Source organism: Osmerus mordax, chromosome 19, assembly GCF_038355195.1.
Source record: "Osmerus mordax isolate fOsmMor3 chromosome 19, fOsmMor3.pri, whole genome shotgun sequence".
Lineage (NCBI taxonomy): Eukaryota > Metazoa > Chordata > Actinopteri > Osmeriformes > Osmeridae > Osmerus > Osmerus mordax.
Genome location: NC_090068.1, coordinates 11590713 through 11614457, shown reverse-complemented (window position 1 = coordinate 11614457; position 23745 = coordinate 11590713). Strand labels below are relative to the sequence as shown.

General features: G+C 44.1%; 3 protein-coding genes across 4 annotated transcripts in view; 2 read left to right on the top strand and 1 right to left on the bottom strand.

Annotated features, from left to right (window-relative positions):
• tmlhe (trimethyllysine hydroxylase, epsilon) overlaps positions 1 to 7832 on the top strand; it is a 133985-nt gene extending 126153 nt beyond the window's left edge. The window contains exon 9 of the transcript XR_010878945.1: positions 7740 to 7832. The gene's annotated coding sequence lies outside the window, so the exon portion shown is untranslated. The remainder of the gene's footprint in view (positions 1 to 7739) is intronic.
• A 9087-nt stretch (positions 7833 to 16919) lies between these two features.
• Positions 16920 to 19092, bottom strand: brcc3 (BRCA1/BRCA2-containing complex, subunit 3). Of its 2 annotated transcripts, none has more exons than XM_067257490.1 (8): positions 18905 to 19092; positions 18394 to 18513; positions 18111 to 18198; positions 17915 to 18003; positions 17739 to 17794; positions 17500 to 17631; positions 17330 to 17373; positions 16920 to 17069 (listed from the first exon to the last, which is right to left on the bottom strand). In XM_067257490.1, the coding sequence occupies exons 1-8, from the start codon at positions 19007 to 19009 to the stop codon at positions 16921 to 16923; spliced, it is 783 nt and encodes a 260-aa protein (XP_067113591.1). In that variant the 5' UTR covers positions 19010 to 19092; the 3' UTR covers position 16920. The 2 variants fall into 2 exon arrangements, with proteins under 2 accessions (XP_067113591.1, XP_067113592.1); XM_067257491.1 differs by having other exon boundaries at positions 18159 to 18198.
• A 231-nt stretch (positions 19093 to 19323) lies between these two features.
• On the top strand, positions 19324 to 23080 carry zfpl1 (zinc finger protein-like 1). Its single transcript, XM_067257037.1, has 8 exons — positions 19324 to 19377; positions 19586 to 19706; positions 19854 to 19965; positions 20286 to 20479; positions 20576 to 20654; positions 20814 to 21014; positions 21271 to 21394; positions 21798 to 23080. Exons 2-8 carry the CDS (start codon positions 19605 to 19607, stop codon positions 21982 to 21984), a joined length of 999 nt encoding a protein of 332 aa, XP_067113138.1. The 5' UTR covers positions 19324 to 19377; positions 19586 to 19604; the 3' UTR covers positions 21985 to 23080.
• Positions 23081 to 23745: the final 665 nt, after the last annotated feature.

The window sequence follows — 23745 nt, the reverse complement described above, 5'->3', positions numbered from 1 at the left end:
TCAACATCCTAATCAGTGTCTTTTTGGGGAGATTCGATCACGATACGATTGTGCCTCCATCTCCAGGTCTCGCTCCTGTCGAGGGATCCGTCCCCAGCCAAGGAGACAGGACAGGGGGGCTCCTCCTCTCTTCTGGAGGAGGCTCCCGGCCCTCAGAGGCTCCCGGCCGTCATAGGCCCCCAGCCAGACCTTCTCACGCCTTACATCTCAGCTGGGGAACCACGGGACCAGCTCTACCGGCCAGAGCAGTAGAGCTTCCAGCCAGAGCAGTTTACCCACAGCACTTCCTATGATGTTTAAAATCTTTAAGATGTGCTACTGTATTTTAGTCCAATTAGCGACTTTTTAGTATTTTTTTTTGGCCTGGATTTGTGAATCAAAAAGCTTTGATTTGATATTATTTCCTCTGGCACAAACAGTACTTGACACTGGGCCACATAGACAGAGAGAACAGGGACTCACAGAGGACTGGCAGGGCAGTGTGAGCAGAGAGGCAAACACACTACATCCATTCAGTGTTTCCTCGCATTCACAGGAGATAATTGATTCTCTTTGTGAGTCTTGGGGGACAATGCATCAGTCACCACAGCATCATCACACTCTCCCACTGATGAAATCCACTCATTTGATTGGGAGACAGAGACTGTGTATGGCCATCTGGACCCCTTTCCCGCATTTGCCAACGCCTGTGCTAGGAAGGAGCTAATAATAGAACTGCCGGTCAGAATTCCAAACGACAGGACAGGGGAAAGCACCAGAATGGGAATCTGTTTTCTTAACAAGCGTCCAATCAAATCTGTCATCTGGCGTAAATGGCTAGGCAGTGCTGATGTTAATTGATTGGATGCACGTTGCCTGTTGGAGAAAAGTGTGGCAGGTTGACCAGGATATTCTATAAATTCTATATTTGCTACATGTTATATGTGTACTACAGAGATATCTTCTGTACACTTTGTGGAAACTTTCTTTGGATTCTGGCTCCGGAGGGAACGATTTAGTGAAGTCAGCGTCAGGTCCATTTGTTGAGAGTCTAAAAAGACTCAATAAGTATAAGATTATTTTGGTCAAATATCCGACAGCATACGGATGTTTTGTCTCAGCCAGGCAAACAATTACTAGTTGGCCTACAGCAACAACGCCTTGTCTACACAAGCCTCTCGTCTGATGAAGCTCCAGTCAGCTCTGAACCATTTTCATCAATACATTAGTAGCACTGAGGGTTTCTGTAACCCTCAGAGCAATGGTGCTAGCCTGCCCCCACCTCTTCCTCTTCGTTTGCCATGGCAACATTTCACTTAAGACAGATGCGATGCGTTACCCAGCATGCATTGTGGATTTGCCAGCTCACTCTCTCTCTCCACATGGCCTTCACTCTGTGTTAATGGCAGGAACTGCTGAACAGAGTTTATGGTCTAATGTCAGCAGAACAAAAAATGCTGTATCAAGGTGAAAGATTGTACCGCCTTACAATTGTCTTCTGTTAAAGCCTGGGCATTCATTTGATCTTACAACTCTGGTTTTGTCCCACAATTTTCTCTGTGCTTCTCCTCCTCAACATAACCCTGACACAATGCCTCCTTAAGCTTCAATGGTAGGAGTTTAAATCACATTTAAGATGTTGTTTTTTTTGTTGCAGTGAAGTCAATGGTGGAATTTGCAGCCAATGCTCTGTAGTAGAGCTTTCAGCACCAAGGACAGCTCCCCCACACTGCTCTTCAACAGATATTGATGTTCTTACATTACATTTACATTTAGTCATTTAACAGACGCTCTTATCCAGAGCGACTTACAGTAAGTACAGGGACATTCTCCCCGAGGCAAGTAGGGTGAAGTGCCTTGCCCAAGGACACAATGTCATTCGGCACAGCCGGGAATCGAACCAACAACCTTCTGATTAATAGCCCGACTCCCTAACCGCTCAGCCATCTGACCCCACATGTTCTTCTGTTCTTAAGGAAAGAAATACAGCTCTCCAGGCATCCTTTTCATTGCCTAGCTGTTCTGTAAAGATGTGTTTCCCCTGTGTGTCTTCTTTCATAATCACTTCAAATTTCTTACATTCTGACTGAAAAGTTGTAACAGCAACATTCACTACACTATTCGTATGTATTTAGAGATTACTGACATTGACCATAACCATGATAATAGTAAACGTGATAATCCTAACCAAGATAATCCTAACCATAAGGACCACAACCATAATAATCATAACCATCATGACCATAACAAACATAAATATTCATCCAAACTGCTTATTGATATCTACATGCTACATCTACATTTAAACTAAAACATTGGCAGACGAAATCCCCCTGGCCAGTTCTGTCATTTTATCGATTATATTAGTGGTGACAGTCGTCCATATTTATGTTTATGAACATTTAACCTAACGTAACTCTGGTTCTTCATCTGTTTGATAGTCAGATAATCATCAGTCAACCCTGTTTAGTCACAGCAAATAGATCTGCACATCGGTCCACACAGCATCGTCCAAAAGCGTTAAAACAAATCAATTATGCTAATAAGGGGGTCAGCAATCAAGTCGAGCTGTTCAGATAAAGTAAGACTCTTCACATGCAATCTATAGGAGTCTGTGTAACAGGGTCTGTCAGGTATGTCTATAAACGCTCTGTTGACAGAGGGCTTTCCCCTCTGAAACACAGCATCTCTCCAAAATGACATTTATGTTTTGAGATGATTCTGTCATGAGTCAAAGAGATACAGCTTTCCTGTTGATAAAGAACACTGAAAGATTGTGATTATAATTCGGGGGTGTGAAGTGGCTTTTAAAAGTCTTTACACAACTATTAAGTGGTTATACTATTCTAGTAAGTATTGCATTACAGACAGATCTCACCTTTCCTTTAATTACATTACGTTTGAAATTGACGTCCATGTACGGATGTTTTTACACATAAACCACCTAAGGCATGCATTTCAGTGTATTATATCAAAACCTTCGTGATTGACTCATAATACCTATATCCTTCAATTAAAAAATTATCTATTCACGTAATCTTCTTCTGTGGATATGGTTGCCTTCTTCAGTGCTAGATGGTGACAGCACAGTGCATTGTAACAGTGGTGTAACAGCAATTGTTTCATGGTGGGCATATTGTCATTTCACCATGACCCTTCCTCCCCTTGCCATCCTACATTTACATTTACATTTAGTCATTTAGCAGACGCTCTTATCCAGAGCGACTTACAGTAAGTACAGGAACATTCCCCCCGAGGCAAGTAGGGTGAAGTGCCTTGCCCAAGGACACAACGTCATTTGGCGTGGTCGGTAATCGAACCAACAATCTTCTGATTAATAGCCCGACTCCCTAACCGCTCAGCCATCTGACCCCCCATCCTCCACCCACGTATCACTGTTCCTTTTCTAGCAGGCATACAGCAGGTCCTGGTGGATACACAGCGTGGCAGACAGCGTGTCACACAGACTACACCACTGCCCAACACTGGGGTGAGGAACGTCCTTCAACATGGAGTCAGATGGCTGAGCGGTGAGGGAGTCGGGCTAGTAATCTGAAGGTTGCCAGTTCGATTCCCGGCTGTGCCGAATGACATTGTGTCCTTGGGCAAGGCACTTCACCCTACTTGCTTCGGGGGGAATGTCCCTGTACTTACTGTAAGTCGCTCTGGATAAGAGCGTCTGTTAAATGACTAAATGTAAATGTAGACATGAGCTCAGAGAGAGGAGAGCTCAGTCTGAGTCAGCCCCCAGGCCCACAGACCGGCAGAAGGCCCTTACAACCCGTTCTGGAAGACTGGAAGTATATATTTGGGGAAACAGAAACGTTTTGACCCAGATTTGTCATTTTGAATTTATCGGTGAAGGATCATCGTTGAGTAGGAGGGCTTGAGTCGTGTCAGGGAGAAAACATCTCTGAAGTTGAGATGAAAAACCAGTCTGAACGCGTACTTGGTTCTAGCGGATGATAGGAGCAGAGGAAACATTGCTGCTTGCATAACTGGTAATCATTTCCGTCCAAGCAATGAAATTATTCAGACTGGGATGAAAATGGAAGATGGAGAATGAAAGATGTAAAGTGAAAGATTAAGCCCAGTTTGGAGACCTCGAGCTAGCCAGAAGGGCAAAAAGTCAAACTCTTAATCTGACGAGATAATGTTAAATCACTCTGTTCAAGTTTTGCCGTTAGAACTGCTTCTCTCACACTGTTAATATGGGACTGTTTCTAGACAGAACGACTCTCTCTGCCTTTTATTGGTCCCTAAGGGCCTCTCTGTTTTTGTACGCCAGCTGAAACAGAAGATGACAAATGGCTCTATGAGTGTTGTTTGTGTGCTTCCTTGCTTTACAGCATTTCCACCAATTATTTTCCAGCTCCTGACTTGGGCTCCAATCAGTGTTGACTCGTTAGAGGTCCAGCGTCTAGCTTTAATGGCGTCTCTAAACTCTCCTCTGTTCTGTCTCTGCGCGCTGCACATTAAGGATGTTTTCAGTATTGTTCGCCCCTAAAACTTCTCCCCATCTCTCTGGACTGCATAGGTTTTTTTGTCCACTCTTGTGAAAAGGTAGTCTTGGGTAATACTCATCTAGAAGCCTCGTCGGAAAAAGGTCAAATTCAAACGTAACTTTGCATGTTGTTTAGGCACTCATATCGGATTAATGTTGACGTATTTTCAATGATCTGGGGGTTCTGGATCTCTGTGTACCTGTGCCTGTTCTGTTCCGCTGGCATGTCGGGTTGTCTTTGACTGTGGAGCGGAAAAATCGGATGTTCCTCTGACAGAGCGGGGAGGGGAGAGGGGGGGGGGGGGGGGGGGGGTTGTGGAGCGAATGACTCCACAGCTGTGCATTGTCCTTGGAAAACATGAAGAGCGAAATGGGAGGGGGTTAGAGAGACAGAGAGAGAGAGAGAGAGAGACAGAGAGAGAGAGAGAGAGAGAGAGAGAGAGAGAGAGAGAGAGAGAGAGAGAGAGAGAGAGAGAGAGAGAGAGAGAGAGAGAGAGAGAGAGAGAGAGAGAATTGGAGAAAATTAGATGTAGAATTACATAGCAAGATAAGCTGCTTTGCACAAAAGACAAAATAGAATGTTAACAACTATATAAACACATTGGTAGTTGCATCTTCTTGAATGATTGCTATAGTTGTAAACACTTCCAAGGTATCGAGTGTTTGATGTGATTCTCAAAAAACAGCGAAAAAAAAAAAAAAAAACGCACCTGTCTTTCTAATCTCTAATTCCTTAATGAACCACCGACTGAAGATCTGAAGATCTGAAGTTTCAGTAATACAGACTACGGCAAGGCTCAGTGATTTTGGCATACAAACACAGTTCTAATAACGAGAGTCCCTTGGGTGTGGGTTGTATTGTGTGTGTACTTGGTTCCTGTCCAGACCCCCCCCCCCACCCTCCCAAAAGCCCCCCGCCCTTCCACCCCTCCCACCCCCCACCTCCCTTGGGAGCAGCACGGATGAGAAAGCTCATTCTCCTCGCTGGCTGTTCTCCATGCATGACTGATGTTGGGTCGGATATCCTTGACTGATTCCTGTTCCGCGGTGAGGGAGTGTGTCAGACCCCAGCCGTACCCTCAGCAGCCCCGTAGGTTTAAGCACTGTCATAACCTCCCCAGTCCCCCCAAGGGGCCCAGGCCGAAGGCCCTGACCACTGGGCTGAGTGTCCCTCCAGGGTCCAGGCTGGAGACACCTGCCCAGATGACGCTGCAGTGTCTGTCCTCCTCAGGCCTCTGACTAGTGAAAGTGCTGTGGAGACTGTGTTCCGTTCAGTTCAGTCACCTTTATTGTCATTCAATTTCACTTTACAGTAACAAAGAACATTTTGTTTCAATGTTTGTTTCAATGCTTGTTTCAATGTATAAAATATATATTACATCTGTCATTTTATCTATCTATCTACCGGTATCTATCTCTCTTTTACTCTCTCTGTCTCTCGCTCTACATGTATATATACATACACACAGTATATTTACTATATACACATGTGAAAACAGGCAAATCATTGGCTGGTACCTTCTGTTAGGATAACATCGTCTTCATATCTTGGTTTTCAGAGCTATCCTGCATTTGAAACATCTGCATTAAAGACACATTTTCTGTGGCAAATCAAACAAATAAATAGAATGATTGTCCAGATGAGGTAAGGATGCAGAGATCCCATTCTAGATCTTTCCGTCTTGCTTTAGTTTCCACCTTGAAAAACAAGCTGAAGGTAGACCTGCTGTGTGCTTGGTTTAGATCAAGAGCAACAGCAACATCTCCTGGTGATACGTGATATGCTGACATCACAGATCTCACCAATAATTCATCCTGATTTGTCAATCCATGTGTCAATCTAACAAAGCATCATGTTGAATTTCTCCACCTACTTGTGTTAAACAGTTTTGTGTTGAATAAACAAACTGTTTGTGTTCTGTTTTGGACACGCTCTGTATGAAGTCTCTCTCCTGACCCAATTATGTCACGGACAGGAAACGATAAGCTACCCCCTGGTGAGAACAACTCAGAACATAATCCTGTTCAAGATTTTGGACCAAGATTTTACAACAACTTCCAGTATGCGTGAAAGAAAAAGTCTGTCGGATATCTCTTCTGCACGTGTGCCTATTGTGCTATGATCTTCAACCAGCTCAGACGCAGGCTTCTTCCTTCACATAACAAACAATACTGAGCCCACCCCCCCCACCCCCCCACCCCTCTCAGCCTCCACCATCTCAACCAGAGGAGGTGGCTCCGATGATGTCATCAGATCCTTTGACCTTTGGAACATGTTGATCAATCGATACTCAATTACACATTCTGACGTTCTCGCTTGCTGACCTCCCGCAGCCTGCATCGTTTTTCAATAAGCTGTATTTAGCCAGGTGTCATACGCACAGGGAACACACAAGCTGCCGTTCATCACTGTCTGCTTTCTCGCACCAGAAAAGGTATGGCCACCATGAGAGGATGAGCAACAATATCTGATTTCCTGAGGGAGGGGGGGGGGGAGGGTAGTGGTGGGAGGAGGCAATGGGGGGGGGGGGGGGGGGTCTGACCTGCAAGGCTGTAACAACTGCAGCCTCCCCAGGGGTGCCTGCTTGGTCAGGGCAACAACAAGAGCTGAGGCCCTCCAGTCTGCTGAACAAGCAACCGTGTTAGCGCGTACTCCAGATGTCTCAACCTCTTAGCGAGGTGGCGAGGCGTGTGTGTGTGTGTGTGTGTGTGTGTGGAGAGAGGGGAGAGGGGAGGGGGGTGAGCGAGGGTCATGGTGTTAAAGTGCCAGACCTCCCAGGGCGACTCTCACCCAACGCCAAAAGCCCCCCCCCCACATCCACTCAAACATCCAATCAAATCACACATCCCCAATCACTCAGTAGCTCGACACAAGTGGGCACAGCGGCGGCAGAACGTTCCAGAGTTCCACACGAGCCGTGCGGACCGTGCCGAAGGCCGGGTGAACTGCATTCTGGGGGAACACAGCGCTACATCAAAGAAGCGGATGTAAACAAGTATATGCTCATCGCGTGGTTAAACACAACAGAATGGAAAGTTTGTTTTGTTCTTCGCAGTAGCCGTTGGGGACCGGAGGAACCACCTGGCAGTGTAGTGTTCCCCTCCCCCCCTCCCCCCCTCCCCCCCTCCCCCCCTCCAGGACACTGAGCCGGGTGTGTGGGAGAGGGGGGGGAGGGGGGGAGGGGGGGAGGGGGGGGGGAGATACATGCATTCTGGTCGTGCTTGAAAGTGTGGCTGCAGGATGGTGCGCAACAAGGGAGTCAGGTGGCTGAGCGGTGAGGGAGTCGGGCTAGTAATCTGAAGGTTGCCAGTTCGATTCCCAGCCGTGCCAAATGACGTTGTGTCCTTGGGCAAAGCACTTCACCCTACTTGCTTCGGGGGGAATGTCCCTGTACTTACTGTAAGTCGCTCTGGATAAGAGCGTCTGCTAAATGACTAAATGTAAATGTAAATGTAACAACATCTCTGCTTTGCTGGCTGGGGCGCTCAGACAACACAGCCATGGGTGACATGACTGGAGATGCAAGTTTGCGGTTATCAAAGATGGAAAACCAGCGTGTGAGAGCGTAGGGAATAAATAAAAAAGTTGATTAAAGTAAAGTAAATGTTGAAACACTGAGTTGGGTGCTTCTTCCCTGAACGGATTTCAGATATTCACAGTAGGAAGAATGGCCTTGGTAGTTATCACAGTATCATTGTCAGTTCACTTGCTGAGCAGTACCTGGTTAGTGGACACACTGAGGGCCAGTCTGCATAGTGACACGGATAAGTTTGCAGTTATCTTACTTTAAAGTTATGTGACATCGCTGCACTGTACTGATATGGCTGCATTTACTGTAAAGTCGTATGACACAGCTGTATTTATAGTCCTATGATATAGATGTATTTACAGTTATAGGATATAGCTATATTTACAATGATAGGATACAGCTGTATTCACAGGGGACTCTAGAACGACATCATATTTTGGAGGGAAACAAAGGGCCCCTTATTAATCCATGTGTGCCAATGAAGCCTCATCAACTAGTCATCTGCTCATGAAATTATACAGCTGTCTGTAAATACCAACCACTGAGCAAGTCTCCCATCATTTCATGCTCAGGTAGTCAGAATGATGACCAGGCACAGAGCTACAGAAATAATCCTGCACCATGAACACTGCAAGATAAATGTAATGCGAGTGAGTGCGTGAGTGCGTGCGTGAGTTATTTCCGTGTTATCTGCATGCAGCCTATGAGAATGAACACTCTTCATGTGCGCGTAGCCTCTTGCATGCACTGATGGCCCAGTGAGTGACTGGGGCCAATTGCAAATAAACTAGGGCACTTCAATAAACGCTGTAGAACTGAAGAGCCGAACTCGGAGCAGAGCGACTGGGGAAGGAGCAGGAGAGAGAAAACTACAGAAAAGGCTTCCACAGACAGCTGAGGGGCCCGGGGGAGAGGGGGGGGGGGAGAGAGGGGTAGGGAAGTAGGGGGAGTAGGGGAGTAGCATCTGATCCATCTCCCTAGCGACCGCCTCTAACTTTTCCCTCTGATTCCAGAGTGGGTCCGGAACGCCTGTCAGAAGGCATGTCAGAGGCAGAGTTGAAAAGTCAGTACTCTCAAGCTGCAGAGAATCCTGTCTGAGGTAGCTTTGGTGGATAGAGAGGAGGCAGGAGATTAAAAACAAATGTGTTTTTTTTTGGGGGGGGGGGTCCCAATCTAGCCATTTCTCCTTCTCAATATTCTGCCATGAATGAAGAATGAACTTGATTTTAATACAGCAATAAATAAAATAATACAGAATGAGGAATAACCTGACTTAAACAGAGGATGGAGTCCAGACAGCAGAGAGACAGATGGTCTACTGTAAACCATAAAGTTGGGATTGGGGTGTGGGGACCGTAGCTACAGTCATATGGCCCAGCAGACTCTTTGTAATTCCTACCACACATGGGCCCGAGAGGAGAGCTAAGCTTGAGAGGGAGTGTGAAGGGAGATTTCCCCCCTCCTGCTCACAGAGTCCTGCTCCCTCTCCCAGCATCCTCTGGGGGGGAGCACAGAGACAAACAGGGGTAGGCCGTTCCGCTGTATTGACTTTAATTTGTCGAAAGTGCCTGATACAGCAAAACATATTTTATTTATTTGCTTGGTAAAGCCCCCCATCAAATGAACCAGTGAACCTGAGAATAGCCTGCCAGACGCCTCTCAAATCTTACTCATCCCGTCTTTTATCTCTGTGACTCCCTTTTCGCTCCCTTTCGTCTATTCAAAAGAGGCTTTCTGTTTGCGGAAAAAGAGAATGCGATAAGTAGCTAAAGCTTGATTTTACATGCACACATAATTAGCGATTAGACGTTAGTCATCTATTTTGTAGCCGTATTTAGGTACGAGCGTTTGGCTGCCAGCGTAAAATTGGATGTCCGTCGTTGCCGTGGTAAACAGACACATCAGGGGAAGGGAAGCCCAGCTTGCCCTGAGGAAGTCCAGGCTAAAGCAGGGTTCTCCAATCCTGGTCCTCGAGGGCCGCTGTCTTGCATGTTTTAGATGTTTCCCAGCTCCAGCACACCTGTTTCAAATGAATGGGTTGTTATCAAGCTCTGTGGAAGCCGGGTAATGAACATTCATTACTAAAACATGCAAGACAGCGGCCCTCGAGGACCAGGATTGGAGAACCCTGGTCTAAAGAGAAGGCCTTTTACTGTAGACCGCGCTCCAGTGAACCCACTGGCTATGCTGAAGGACAAAACCACCAGCTGTCAATATCTAAAAACACTGTGCTAGCAGATGAGATGTGGTGAGAGTGTGTAGTAGATGGTTGTTGTTAAATGGTAGAGCGTTTGACTGCAGATCTATAGGTCACAGGTTCAAATCTCTCTCATTGCATGTTGCTTTGGATAAAAGCATTGGCTGAATGGATTACTGTATTTTATTATTATTATAGTCCATAAAACTCCCACATGACAGATTAGACTTGGGAGAGTGTGACTTTACATTTCTGCTGCATGTTGGAATGACCAAATGAGACTTCACCGAAAACTATTACAAACATGAACAAAAAAATAGGCGGCAAAAAGCTTATATATATTTTCTATTCTTCAAGTCTAATATCTCTGAACTGTTGGGAAACCTGAAGATCAAGAACTTGATTGCCAAAAACTCTGTGAATGAGCATGACAACAAACCTGAACCTGAACTACACCTATGATATTTGACCAGATAGCATTTTACATGTTGCTATGGCAGTGTCTGCCTAGATAAAGAGGATTCACTCACCTAGGAGGGCCTAACTCTGTGACAGCTGACATCCCTCACTAGCCCGGCCATGCGTGAATGTGCTTCACATCTCGTCTGCGGTGACAAAACAAACTGTGATGATTGGAAATAATGGCCGGTGCACGCTGTCATCCTGTGTCGGCCTTCTTCTCTTCCCCCTAACCGAGTGAGACGATGAAACAATCGATCCACGGCCGAGCTAACTATGACCTAGGATGGCCTCTTCACCACCAGACATGAAGTCAATGCTTGTGGCAGTCTGTGTCCGTGTGAAGTCTATCCAATCTGTGAGCATGATGGATCTACTATCGACTGCTTTACATACAGTATCGTTAATCTGCCTGCAACTTAGCTCCAACACAAACACTGTAAACAAACTCTCTCATCTTCAAACCGACAGTCGACCATTTTCACAAATGAAGCAGTGGCTATGATCAACTCTAAAGCCCTCTTGTCACAGTGGCCTAAATGTCCTAACCCATTTCGAGGCTATTTGGGTTTGTACGGGGTGATGGAGACCTAATTCAAAGTGACACCCCATCTTCGTGACACAGGAAGTGTAGTCACAGTAACACGCTCTGGGCACAGTAGACGTTCTCTGTGCAGAGTTCACAAAAACCTGCCTCCTCCACTTCACTTTAATTTGGAGGACTAGTTGATCTGTGTTCCGAGGCTGAGCGCTCCATTCACCTCATTTCTTTGTTGACAAATGTTTTCATTGTGCTCTTTAGTCCTAATCACTGTAGGCTTAATGACCCTCGCAACTGTAAATCACATCGCTTTCCTCGTCGTGATGGAATGGGTTGTGTGGAGTGTGACAGGACATTGGGTTAATACTCCAAAGAAGTTCAGCCAGCAACAGAAAAGTGTCTTGGCATTTCCCCAAAGGAAAGCAGTCTACAAACCATACCCAAGAGAAAAAACGTACTTAAAGTCTACTTACTACAAGAGAATACATAAAATGTAAGTTTAATATTGTTTTTCTTATCTTATATCTTTAAGAGAGACTACCACATTAAAAGAACAACCAGTTGAAATAATACTGCTTCAATCTTTAAATCTATAACAGATTACTGCACCGTAAACACACCTACCCTTAAGACCAGAACGATACACACACACACACAGTCACACACACACACAGTCACACACACACAGTCACACACACACAGTCACACACACACATCATCATCCCACCAGGCAGGGGTCTGAATGCAGCACTATAATTTGGTCCATGATGCATCACGGTACCTGGGAGGCACATTTGGATTCTTGTGAGAGGAGCAAACCGACCATGAGTCCCTCCATGCTCACTGCATCCCCATGTCAGAGTGACAAAAGGGGCCCTTTCTTTCATACATGGAGCCACTTAGATGAAATCGCTCCGGAAAACGCATCACATTTGTCGCACTTGACTAATGTTAAACAGAACATGGAAAATGCCCATATTTTTCACCGAGAAGATTCACGGCTCCAGCCCTCCAGGGAAAGTAGAGCTCATTCATTTCAGCTGAGCTCCACTGAGCTCAGCTCCCTACGACAATAAAACAACTGTACTGTATGGATCTGGACCCAGGCACCAGACACTGTCTGGCCAGAAGTGTTTTCACTGTTCCAGACAGAGACAAGTGATCCAGACATCCCCATCTTGTTTCGTTTGACCTGTTTATCCCTATCTGTTTAGCCCAGCCTGCTGGGGTTGTTCAGCCGGGGAGAGCTGGGAGAGTACTGCAGGCGGGTTTAGGACAGGATGTGTGCACTCTCTGTACAGAGACGCTGATGTATGACTGGCCTTGCTCACAAGCTCATCCACTTTTTACTGTACTGTATGTCATTTATTGATCGTTTTCATCCCCAATATTAAGGCCGACCCCTATGCTTTTCGTGGTTCGCCAAGTGTAGATTAGTTCTGAGGTAATGAACTTCTTTATCTCAAAGTCTTTGACTAATGAACGGTGGGTTGAGCATGTGGGTGGTGAGTGAATGTTCACAGAAAGACCTGGAAAGACTTTAAAAGTAACAGGAAAACGAAACTTTGATAATTCACGGAATGGGTTCACAATAAACTCTTGAGAGAAATCAATGGTTCTCATATGAAATCAGTCTCTGGTCTCTGTCCCCTGCAGTTAGAGCTCTGTCTCTGGTTATGTTCAGGGCAGGGAAATGCAATCCCATTTTAGTATTCACTTCAACTTGTGCCTCACCTATAACAACCACTGCGGTTGGCTGTAAATGCCACATTCATCTTTTTCTGTTTTCAAGCGTTCCTTGATTTACGACGTCACCGGGTGTTATTAAATGGAAATAAGTAAATAAAAAAGGGGGAATGCCGACACCGCTGCTGATTGCTCACGGTAAGCCACAAACTGCTTCAGATCTCAATGCATAGTGGGGAAGCATTCTTGTAATGGATTAATAAATCTTAGACGAAATCAAAGACGTAAATACTAAGAGAGCTTACAGGTTCGGAGCTACAAGACAGCTGGGGCTTTGAAAGATGAAGGGTTTCATGGCAGTAGATTGAAACACTCAAACCCAATCTCGGGGGGCTGTTGTGGCCATGTGCTGGAGCCCGTAAATAAAGTAAGGTACTGGAAACAGAAATAGAGTACAGTGGATTTAATTGAACAATTCATAAAAAATAAAAAATTGTTTATAGGCATAGGCTTTTCTTTTTTTATTGGAGTCAGAGATCAGAGCCGTTCTCTCGAAGCCAGTGTGACGTTAGCGAAGGATGCCCTTCAATGTAGCCTGGAGGCTCTGACACCGGAGACCCATATATCGCTTTATATCTCTGGGGACAAGGAGCACCGGAGATGGCTGTCTGACTGACCTATTTAAATAAAGGGAGGATTGGAGAGAGTGGTGAAGAAAACTGGGGAGTGGATGAAACACCCAACGGGGAAATGGAAGAGAAGGGGTCACTCGCTAACTTCCAAGCTTAAAAATAGAAGCATTGTCTAGACAAGAAGGATCTCCCAAACGGGGATTGACCACAACAACATGTTTTCATGAGCAGTAGTTGGCTTGAGCCGCGTGAGATCGGCCCGGTCTATTTCAGATACGGTCATTTGGCACAGTCGCTATCTGGGACGTGACTGTTCATCAAGATTTCACCCTAAGCCCGAGATGCACCTGCCTGCCATATCTGTGCCAGCCGACCTTGGCCCCCTGCGGCGTCCCATCACAGCCCGTCCGGCGATCTTCCGTTCCCGACCCTGTCTTCCAATCACTCTTTATATTTATAGAGCCCTGCAGTTCCTCACTCCGTACTATCATCACACTCGATTAAAGGTGACCTTCCGCCAGAAGCAATAAACACAGAAAAGATGGTTAGAGAAAAGGCTGGGAGGGTGGTCGAGCAGCACTCTCTCTTTACATTTCTTTGCATTTGCCTCAAAGGCCTAGTCAGAGTGTGGGACTGTGTGTACCAGTGTTGCAATGTTCTTGTTCAGCGGCTGATTTTGATCAGGCTTGCACTGCCCCCTTTTGGTGAAAAAGAATACAGCATGTCGTTTGAGAGCAGGCAATCTTTGTTTCAACACAACTGATGCTGATGATGATGATGATATTCACAGTGCGCACCATCCAAGTCGTCCATTTCCATGCTGAGACTGGGGAGCTGAAACATCTATGACTATGGCTTCCTTCCCCTGCAACCGCTCTGTAGGGCATAATGACATCAGTGATGGATACCATTCTACTGCCGGAGAAGGTCTTCGATTGATTGAACCTTATGAACTACCCGCAGGACTGAACACAGGGTACCAACATCATCAACACACAACCTTCTCATGTTTCATATTTACATATTTATTGTTTTTTTCTGATATGCTATGTTATGCCCACGGATGTTCCTAGCACAACAGAGTGTTTCAGTTACAGATGATTCTTATTGTAATGACTTCAGCTGAAGCTTGACCTTTGAGTTCACTTCTACACGGCCTTCCAAGGCTGGGGTCCCGGGGCTGCAGAAAGAGGAATGTGTGCAGTCGCCGAGAACAATGTCATGAAGGTGCGTCGCACAGAGACTGCAGAGGAATTATAGGATACAGGAGTCAGGTGGCTGAGCGGTTAGAGAATCGGGATAGTAATCAGAAGGTCGCCGGTTCGATTCCTGGCAGTGAGAAATGACATTGTGTCCTTGGGCAAGGCACTTCACCCTACTTGCCTCGGGGGAATGTCTCTGTACTTACTGTAAGTCGCTCTGGATAAGAGCGTCTGCTAAATGACTAAATGTAAATGTAAACAGTCAGAATGATATTACTACAGTGTCATGTGTTTTCACCAGATTATTTCTATCTGTTGATTACGTGTGGTTGTGTCCGATGGATTAAACACGTGCTTCCGTTGTCCTAACCGGTGTGGTATGACACACATGCATCGTCTAAAAGCAGGATCACCCATTTCTGTGAACCCAATAAAAAAGTCACCTGAAAGATTTAGCAGGAAATGACTTTTAGCATTCATCTCTTCCGATGCAGTATATAACTGTTCTATAACCTTGGCCCGGCTGAGACAGAAGTCACTGTGAGTTACACCCCCTTCCCTGTCAGCAGTTTAAAGTAATCAACCTGTCAGCTGGACTCTGTTTCCACAGAATCATGAGTTTTCTTTCATTCCTACGCTGGAGGCTCTCCGGTTCACATGCAGCCAGAGAGCCACCACACATTAGCAACCCTGTAGACAGAAAGACACTCCAATGTCAGAACTACGGTCTGTAGACTGTCGAGGAACAGGGAAGGCTGCTGGTAGGGTTAGAATTGTGTGTTTTTTGTTTGTTTTTCTCATATCAAGACTTTCTTTTCAGATAAATAATGGTTCTCTTTTCTGGAACAGGGGCATGAGACAAATTCAGAGACGGTAATCGCAATATGGGATTGGAATAATGACATAACAGTGTATTGAGAATAAACAGTGTCGTTAGATTTGAACGGGCTTTTCACATTTTGACAAACGATTCCAACAGGAATTCTTATTTCCTCAAAAATACACATGGAACTAATTTACCTATCTACAGGCAATTTTAGCATTGTGAGATATCGCTCAAAAACACCATAATGAAGATGTGTCTCTCAGGAAATTACTCTCTCTCTCCCCCTCTCTGACCGAGAACACCGTTGCCATGACTCAGCCTGAATATTCAACCACAATCATGGGCACAGCTGTTCCTATAGCAACACTGACAGAGATGTTCAGATGAGACTCTTCTCAAAGAGCATATCTCTTTCCAACCTCTTAACGCCTCGTACAGTACACAGACAACTAGACAACCATACAAAGCAAACAAAACACTAAACATGTTTTTGTTAAGAAAAGGGTCATAGTCCTTCGTTTAATCTTCTGTATCAGATATATTTTGAGACATGTCAAGAGATGTGATGTATCCAAGACCTGGAATTGGTGGTGCATCAGTTGACAAATTAAAAACAGTAAATCAGCCCGAAAATATCTACATTTACAAAAACGTTATACTCCTCCAAACAAACAAGAAACATAATCATGACAGGTCAACTTTGAATGAACAAAGGGAGATCATTGACAGAGCGTAACCCAAAACGTGTTTAAAAGAAAATAAATAAATACAACAATATGTATACACAAGCATTTCAATTGACTTAACGGGAGGCCTTTGTCATTTTAAGAAAGAAAGAAAAAAAAAGTGAAGTACAATAACTATTCATTTCTTAAGAATTGGCAATATACAGTTTCGGAGGGCATTCTTCCTTATCGTGTCATCCTTCAATAAGGACTAACATCCAACTATGACATCCATCAAGCTACTGAACCCGTGAAGAAGCCACGTAATTGACATTGTGTTCTGAGGAGACAAATAAGAAAATTCTGCATCACACTGAAAACAGATGTCAGATGTGTTTATAGAGGATGGAGTTCTATTAGTCCTTCTCTCCCCTCACAGTGAGGAGGTCTCTTCAGTACTTGATCAACAGTTTATTGGCACTATGTCTGATGAAGCATGTATTGTTTCTTCTCCTCCTTCTCCTCCTCACTTACCCCCCCCCTCTCCTCATTCACCCCCTCCTCTCCTCCTCCCTCCTCCTCCTCCTCCCCTTCACCCCCCTCCTCCTCCCTCATCTACCCCCTACCTTCTCCTCCTCCTCCCCCCCTCCTCTCCTCCTCCCTCCCCCCCTCCCTCTCCCCTCCTCCTCCTCCTCCTCCTCACATGGCCGCCAGCTCTTGTGTGAGTCTGTCCTTCTCCTGCTGCAGCTCCAGGATGCTCTGCTTGTTCTGCTCCAGACGATCCTCCAGCCACTGCAGCAGCGGGCCGCTCACGGCGGACATCTGACTGCACAGGTTCTTAGTGAACACTGAAGGACACGCACAGAGAACATGTCTTTAGCCTTTCCTCCAATGCAACATATCAAAACGCATGTAGATATTTAAGGATGAAGATCTTCGTTTAGTAGATGGTTTTATCCAGAGCAATGTAGAACAATTATTGTATTAATACAAGAGACAACCAAGGACTAGAAGTTCTACCAGTATTACAGTTGTTACTGCCACAGAAGAGGCACAGTGAAACAACAACATCATATCTCAAATACAGGAACAACAATACTCCCTGTACCTGAGCCGTTGTGAATTTTAGTGATTGGATCCAGGTGAGTTAAGCTGCAAGAGAGAAAAATAAGAGGAAAAGAACTACAATTACCAGTAACCCACGCAGCCTTTACACAATGTATGTGTCACAACTCACATGAGCACATGCTCATAACCTCTCAGAATGTGGCGATGTACCTGTGAATCTTCCTGTACGTGTCCTGTTCTTCCTGGCACAGGATTCTGGGTAATTCCACCGCTGATTCTAGGCACACTTTCCCAATGGCTTCATGAGGAACCACGTGAATAGGGATCTCAATTCTCTCGTAACTATAGGGACACAGAACATGGATGTTGATCAGTAATTGTATGCACAGGCAACTAACAAATTGCCTTATTTTACTAACTTATTTAATAATGATGAAAAGACTACTTACTCTGAGCCTTTCTGAGCTTGCACAGACTGGAAGCAGGTGTACAGTACTCGTCCCGTCTTAAAATAAGAAGATAAAATAGAGGGTTATAGAAAAGTAAAGATGTAGCTCAAGCACCTTCGTGTAGAACTCCCAAGTTTATTTTTGTAGAAGTTTAAAAGTAATTTTTCAATCCTTACTTTGGTGTTCTTATCTTCTATGAAACAGGAGAATATCAGGCCCACGAAGCCCTGATCCATCATCTGGTACATCGCCTGTGTCCTCACGTCTGTTTACAAACAGTCAGTTAGCGGCAGTCTTCTTTTTCCAACAACCGGACATGACCTAAACCAAGAGTCTGCAACTGCAGAGCTAGAATCATGAGACGATGCTAACCTACATGTGATGGCCACACAGTAATGTGGGGGTGAGAGTGGTACCAACCGACAACGCGCATGGGTCGTCCAGTCATCTCTGCTAACCTGTAGCTCTTGTTAAGAAAAAAGGGCTGGTACAAATGTAGGCTAAATGTATTTGTACTGTTGGGGCGTATTAGACACAGAAAGGGAGCCGCACGCTTTTTAGACTTGATCTAATTCGTTTCAAGTGTACACGCACTTAAACCCCACAATCAATAGCTTAATATTTTCAAGTCAGTCAAAAATCAAACAAAGGATATCTCTGCTTCAGTGGAAGCTGCTGACAGCTGCTCGGGTGAGATTTCTACACGGTCCTTCCTCTTGTCCGAACGACGAAGGATAATCACAGAATGGATGTGTACAATGCGGTTGGTGTCCACCTGTTGGGGATGTAAAAGCATGTCTTAAGAAGCTGGGTACAAGTAGCGATCTGTGGACGAGTTATGATGAACGTGTCTGTTTGAACTAAAGTCTTTAAATCAGTGGGTCACCAATCGTGAATTGGGGTAGGTAGTAGTGATCTGTTTTACTACACAAACAACAATCGTCATGTTTGTAACAAGATACAGCTATCAATAACATAGCTAGAGAGCTATTTCATGTTAAGTAAGTTAGCTACATAGCTTTAGCTAGTTACACATCCTTAAGAAAAATAAATACAGAGAAATGCAGTCACAAAGTCAATGAACTGCATTTTATGGCAATTTTTTTCTTCATAATCATAGCTAGCTAGCCATCAAACAGTATCAAGAGTTAGCAAACTAACATTACCTCCCCGATACAGAGTCCCATTACTTCTTCCTTCTCGGTACTTAATGCATGATTCATGCACACCAAAAACGCATCCGATTCGAGATGAACTGCGCTAACTGCCATTTTTAGAAACTAACTTTATTGTCGTTTATACAGTTGGCAAACTGCACTGGTGTGTAGCTAGCTAGCAGGTGACAAGATTGTCACTTCCTTGTTCCCGAGCCTGTGTTACATCATAAACATCCGTCTGGAAACGTATGACATCATAGCATGGCGACTGTGCCCCGGAAGAGACGTGGCAAAATATTCGTATCTGGCTGGGAGAACTGTTTCTTAGAGCATTAGCTAGTTGTTGAGCTATTTTTTTTTAGACATTCTGGAGATAGCTTCCTACGAAAAATTACCGTTGTACGCCGTCTTTGGAAACTCGGAGGAACCGTGACACACAGGTAGCTAGCTACTTAGCTATGCCATTTTTATGGAATTGCTAGGTACAGTACGTAGCTCTAGCTAGCTAGCTAGCTAGCTAGCTAGCTTTACTAACAACTCTACTAACAACTGATTATGTAGTTAACAAGCTATGGTTGTGAATATTACTTGTAATTGTTATCTGCCATGTCGCTTTTTAGATTTACTTCGTATATCATATGTATGAAAGCTTTGATTATAAATCATGATTCTGTCTTTTTGCTACTGTAGCTAACACCAAAGACAGACCATGGGTCTGTGCAAGTGTCCGAAAAGGAAGGTGACCAACCTATTCTGTTTTGAACATCGTGTGAACGTGTGTGAGCACTGCCTGGTTTCAAATCACAATAAGGTCAGTAGGAAATTACACCAATATCAATGATGCATGCCAAATTAAATGTTGGTCAAATTCAAACCAGCTGCTGTTTCTTTTAAATGTACACTCGCATTTGCCATATTTAACATATGTGTGTTCCGTGTTTTCCTATCTGGCCATTAGTGTATAGTGCAGTCTTACCTCCAGTGGCTTCAGGACAGTGATTACAACCCCAACTGTCGTCTTTGTAATAATCCTCTGATCGACCAGGACACTGTCCGGTTAGTCTGCTACGGTAAGTCACAGTCACTGCTTGTTATTGCTGCACTGTACTACGTAAGGTTATTATTGCTGCACCGTAGCTGAGCAATAATTTTTGTTGCGCCATACCTGGTAGGTGAGATACGGTTATTTTGTATTTTGCACAAAATACAAATAAAACGATATATAACGATATAATATTATAAAATACATAATATAATAATCGCTCTGGATAAGAGAATATGCTAAATGACTAAATGTAAATGTATTAACATAAAATAATGTAAATAATAACGAAATCAAACGGAAAAACATAACAACTTTTTGTCTCAACGCTTCTTCTGCCTTTCAAAGATGTGTTCCACTGGGCGTGCCTTCATGACCAGGCATCGCGGCTGCCCTTGCACACTGCTCCAGCAGGGTACCAGTGCCCCAGCTGCCAGGGGCCTGTGTTCCCCCCTTCCAACCTGGCTAGCCCAGTAGCAGACACACTGAGGGAGCAGCTGTCCTACGTCAACTGGGCCCGAGCCGGACTGGGCCTGCCGCTGGTGAGGGATGGGGCCCAGACAAGCGAAGCGTGTTGTTGTTGGCTGTCGGATGTTTCGGTATTTGATTGTGTCGTGTTTTTACTGTCTGTCGGATAGACTGAGGAGCCAGAGGGAGGATTCGAAGACAGCTCGTCGAACGATGTCACAAATTATGCTGACTGGTCTACATTTGATGGTGAGTTTCATCCTGTGTTTTCTTTTCCCCTCTTTAGAAATTCCCCGTGTCATGCCTTAATGCGACTGTTATAAAATGCTTAGCTAGGATTTTCACAGGTGAGGTTGCCGCAAACATGTTTATCTTGTTCTTCTACTATCTGCTCTTCTTCTACCACAGCTACAGCCCCAGAGCCCAGTGAAGCTTACCAAACCCAGTCCTACAGCCCGGAGCCCAGCCCGGCCCCCACCCCAGCTCCACCTCCTGCACAGGAGGAGCAGGAAGCCCTTCTAAACAACAACGGAAGTCTGGTGACACAGGAACACTCTGTGGCAAGCATGGCCACTGCACCTACCAGTGACACCATCACAATACATGCTGGTGAGGGATTATTATTATATCTTTTTTTTTTTCATTGGGGACTCTGTATCTAGACATTATCATTCACGCTGTATTTTATGTCAGATATCTGTATAGAGGCTAGATTTCTTAACTATAACTATATCTGAAATTATGGAGATACTTTTTAGCTGATGTAACTGATATTCCTTATAACCGCTGCAGTTTTTTTTTTACAAATATACTGTATCCTTCTCAGCTGATGGTTGTGTGTGATACTTGGTGTTTGTCCATCCAGTATCTTCACCCAGAAAGGTCTACGACACCCGTGAATCTGCTCATAGCTCCGTGACACAGATTGACTTTGATGATGACAAGTATCGGCGAAGACCTGCCTTGAGCTGGTTTGCACAGATTCTCAAGTAAGTAATATAATCTAATGATGCCAACGGTGGTTAGGGATTAGAGACGTCGATGTGTACAATATTTGATTGTGCTTTATTTTAAAGTCGCTAATTAATAATACATTTGACAAAGTCCTCCTCTTGACGTTCCTTTGGATAAAAGCTTCTGCTAAATACATTTAAAAAATATTATTATTATTTTTATATATATTTCATTTATAATTTACATTTAAAATTGTTTTATTTTTTAGATTGTTAGTTCCTAGGATTAGTTAGACTACTGTACTTTTATAATTTTGATTGAAGATCCGTATATGTTTATTGTTTGCACCTTCCAGCCACAGTAAATTCTGTGTTTGTGTAAACCTACATGGCGAATAAAACCAAATTCTGATTCTGATCAAATAATGTACTCATTCAGGAACCGAACTGGTTTAAAGAAGACATCGTTGTCGTGGAAGCAGAGGGTGTTCATGATCCTCCTGGTCGGGGTCCTGGGCTTCTTCACCCTCATCATCATCATGGCTAAACTGGGGAGAGCCTCTGCCGACTCAGACCCCAACTTGGATCCTCTCCTGAACCCTAACATCCGTGTGGGGAAGAACTGAGCAGCGCCCCCTGGTGTCACACACGCACCCCTACAGGCAACGAGGAACCGGACAATGTACTTGGGACCAGGCGAGTTCGACGGCCAGATCTTCTCCTGGACTCGAGCGAGAGAATGAAATGGAGCGATCTGCAGTGGGAAGTTTTAGTAGTTGAAAACACTTGTCCTTTTGTTTGGATTGGGCAGATGCTAATTCCCTATGCATATACTGGACAGAATTAATATATATATGTATAACGGTTTTGGGGTGTTTGCATTTGCCGAAACCATTTAAAACAATTTTATTTTAGCATATCCATATTTTTCCCACTGTTTTTGAATGAAAATGGGTTGATGAAGAGGTGATAAGTATACACTTTTCCATAGACATTGTATTCTATCTATGACACTACAGGCAGATGTATGGTGTAATTGTCATAACTTGATGAGTTCATTGTTACCACAACCCCAACAAACTGATCGGTTATAAATATGGATCTGTTTGCTCATTTAGCTCTAGTTATTTGTGTGATGGTGAGACTGTGGTTTGGGTTGAACTGGAAGGACAACACTGCATCTAACTCAGCAAATGTTTTGTCTGTTCATTAATTCCACACATCTGTAAATAAGAAATTGAATGAAAGAAGAAATTGAATGTGTGTGTGTGTGTGTGTGTGTGTTTTTGACCGAAAATGTAATAAGTTTGAACAATAACTGCTTTCTGCACATACGGTAGTCTGCTTTTTTTATTTTTCAGATCGCAACCTTTTTATTTTCATTTTTTCATTTCATGAAAGAGATGGGTTTGTACACTGTTGTCAGTCCGTTTTGATTGTAAACCAGAAGGAGATTCTGTTTGAGGAATCGTTTAAATCAAGAACAGAATTTACTTTACATTGCCCATGTTTTCCCCTTTACTTATATATTGACAAACACAGGTGGAAATTAATTTCTTCTCTTGATTGCTACAGGTGACTTGGTGTCAAACTTCCAAGTTTCTATGAGAGATTGGTGCTTTTGGAGTGGTGGATTCTGTTAAGATGAGAAGTTACGTTTTATTTTGCTGTACCATTCACATTACTTTCCAAATAAACAACAGTCCTTCTGTGGACTTTGATGGTTTGAGTTACACCTGCACATCTTTTCAGGATTTTTTGTCAGTTCACTACAGCCTCTCGTCCAGAGCATTAATGAACAGTCTATTCAAATGGCCGTTCTTCAGATGAAGTAGGAAATCAATTTATTGGTGTCTCAGAACTCCTCTTTTCTGTACTGGATCGTGATGAACTCGTAACAGAACCGAATGATGAACATCGCCAGGTTCAAGACTAAGAGAGAGCAGAGGTTAAAGCATGGTAGCAGTCTTTCAGAGAAATTAACAGAGTATCACTAGGTGATTAAAGATAAGAATATCAGTGAGCAAGCAAGGAACGTTATTTACAGACTGAGAGAAGGGCGTAGAGCCCCATCTTGGGACATCCTGCTTGAAGGGAATACACCGCACCCAACAGGGACCAGTAGAAACTGACTACCAGGAACACCTGCAGGCAGGAACCAGAGGAATTCATCATTTAATTGAAGGATTTAATAGTTAGTCTTACAATGTAATTTATATAAATATATAATAATTACTCATATTTAATGAAAATATCTCAAATAAAGCAATAGAAAGCAGTGAAATAATTTCCTCTCTATAATGGTCAAAGCAAGAAGAGGTGAGCTCACCAATGTAGCCTCTGTGTGGTTCTGGCTGGAAAAACTAAGAAGGTCTTTGATGACAAAG

Excerpts from the sequence above, each read along its gene's own strand:
- brcc3 (XM_067257490.1), bottom strand. The coding sequence starts at position 19,009 with ATGGCAGTTAGCGCAGTTCATCTCGAATCGGATGCGTTTTTGGTGTGC. Across the intron at positions 18,004-18,110 it reads TGTGTGGCCATCACATGTAG|ACGTGAGGACACAGGCGATG; the intron begins GTTAGCATCGTC and ends GTTTGTAAACAG. Across the intron at positions 17,070-17,329 it reads TAAAATTCACAACGGCTCAG|TGTTCACTAAGAACCTGTGC; the intron begins GTACAGGGAGTA and ends CGTGTCCTTCAG.
- zfpl1 (XM_067257037.1), top strand. The coding sequence starts at position 19,605 with ATGGGTCTGTGCAAGTGTCCGAAAAGGAAGGTGACCAACCTATTCTGT. Across the intron at positions 19,966-20,285 it reads TGTCCGGTTAGTCTGCTACG|ATGTGTTCCACTGGGCGTGC; the intron begins GTAAGTCACAGT and ends TGCCTTTCAAAG. Across the intron at positions 20,480-20,575 it reads CCGGACTGGGCCTGCCGCTG|ACTGAGGAGCCAGAGGGAGG; the intron begins GTGAGGGATGGG and ends TCTGTCGGATAG.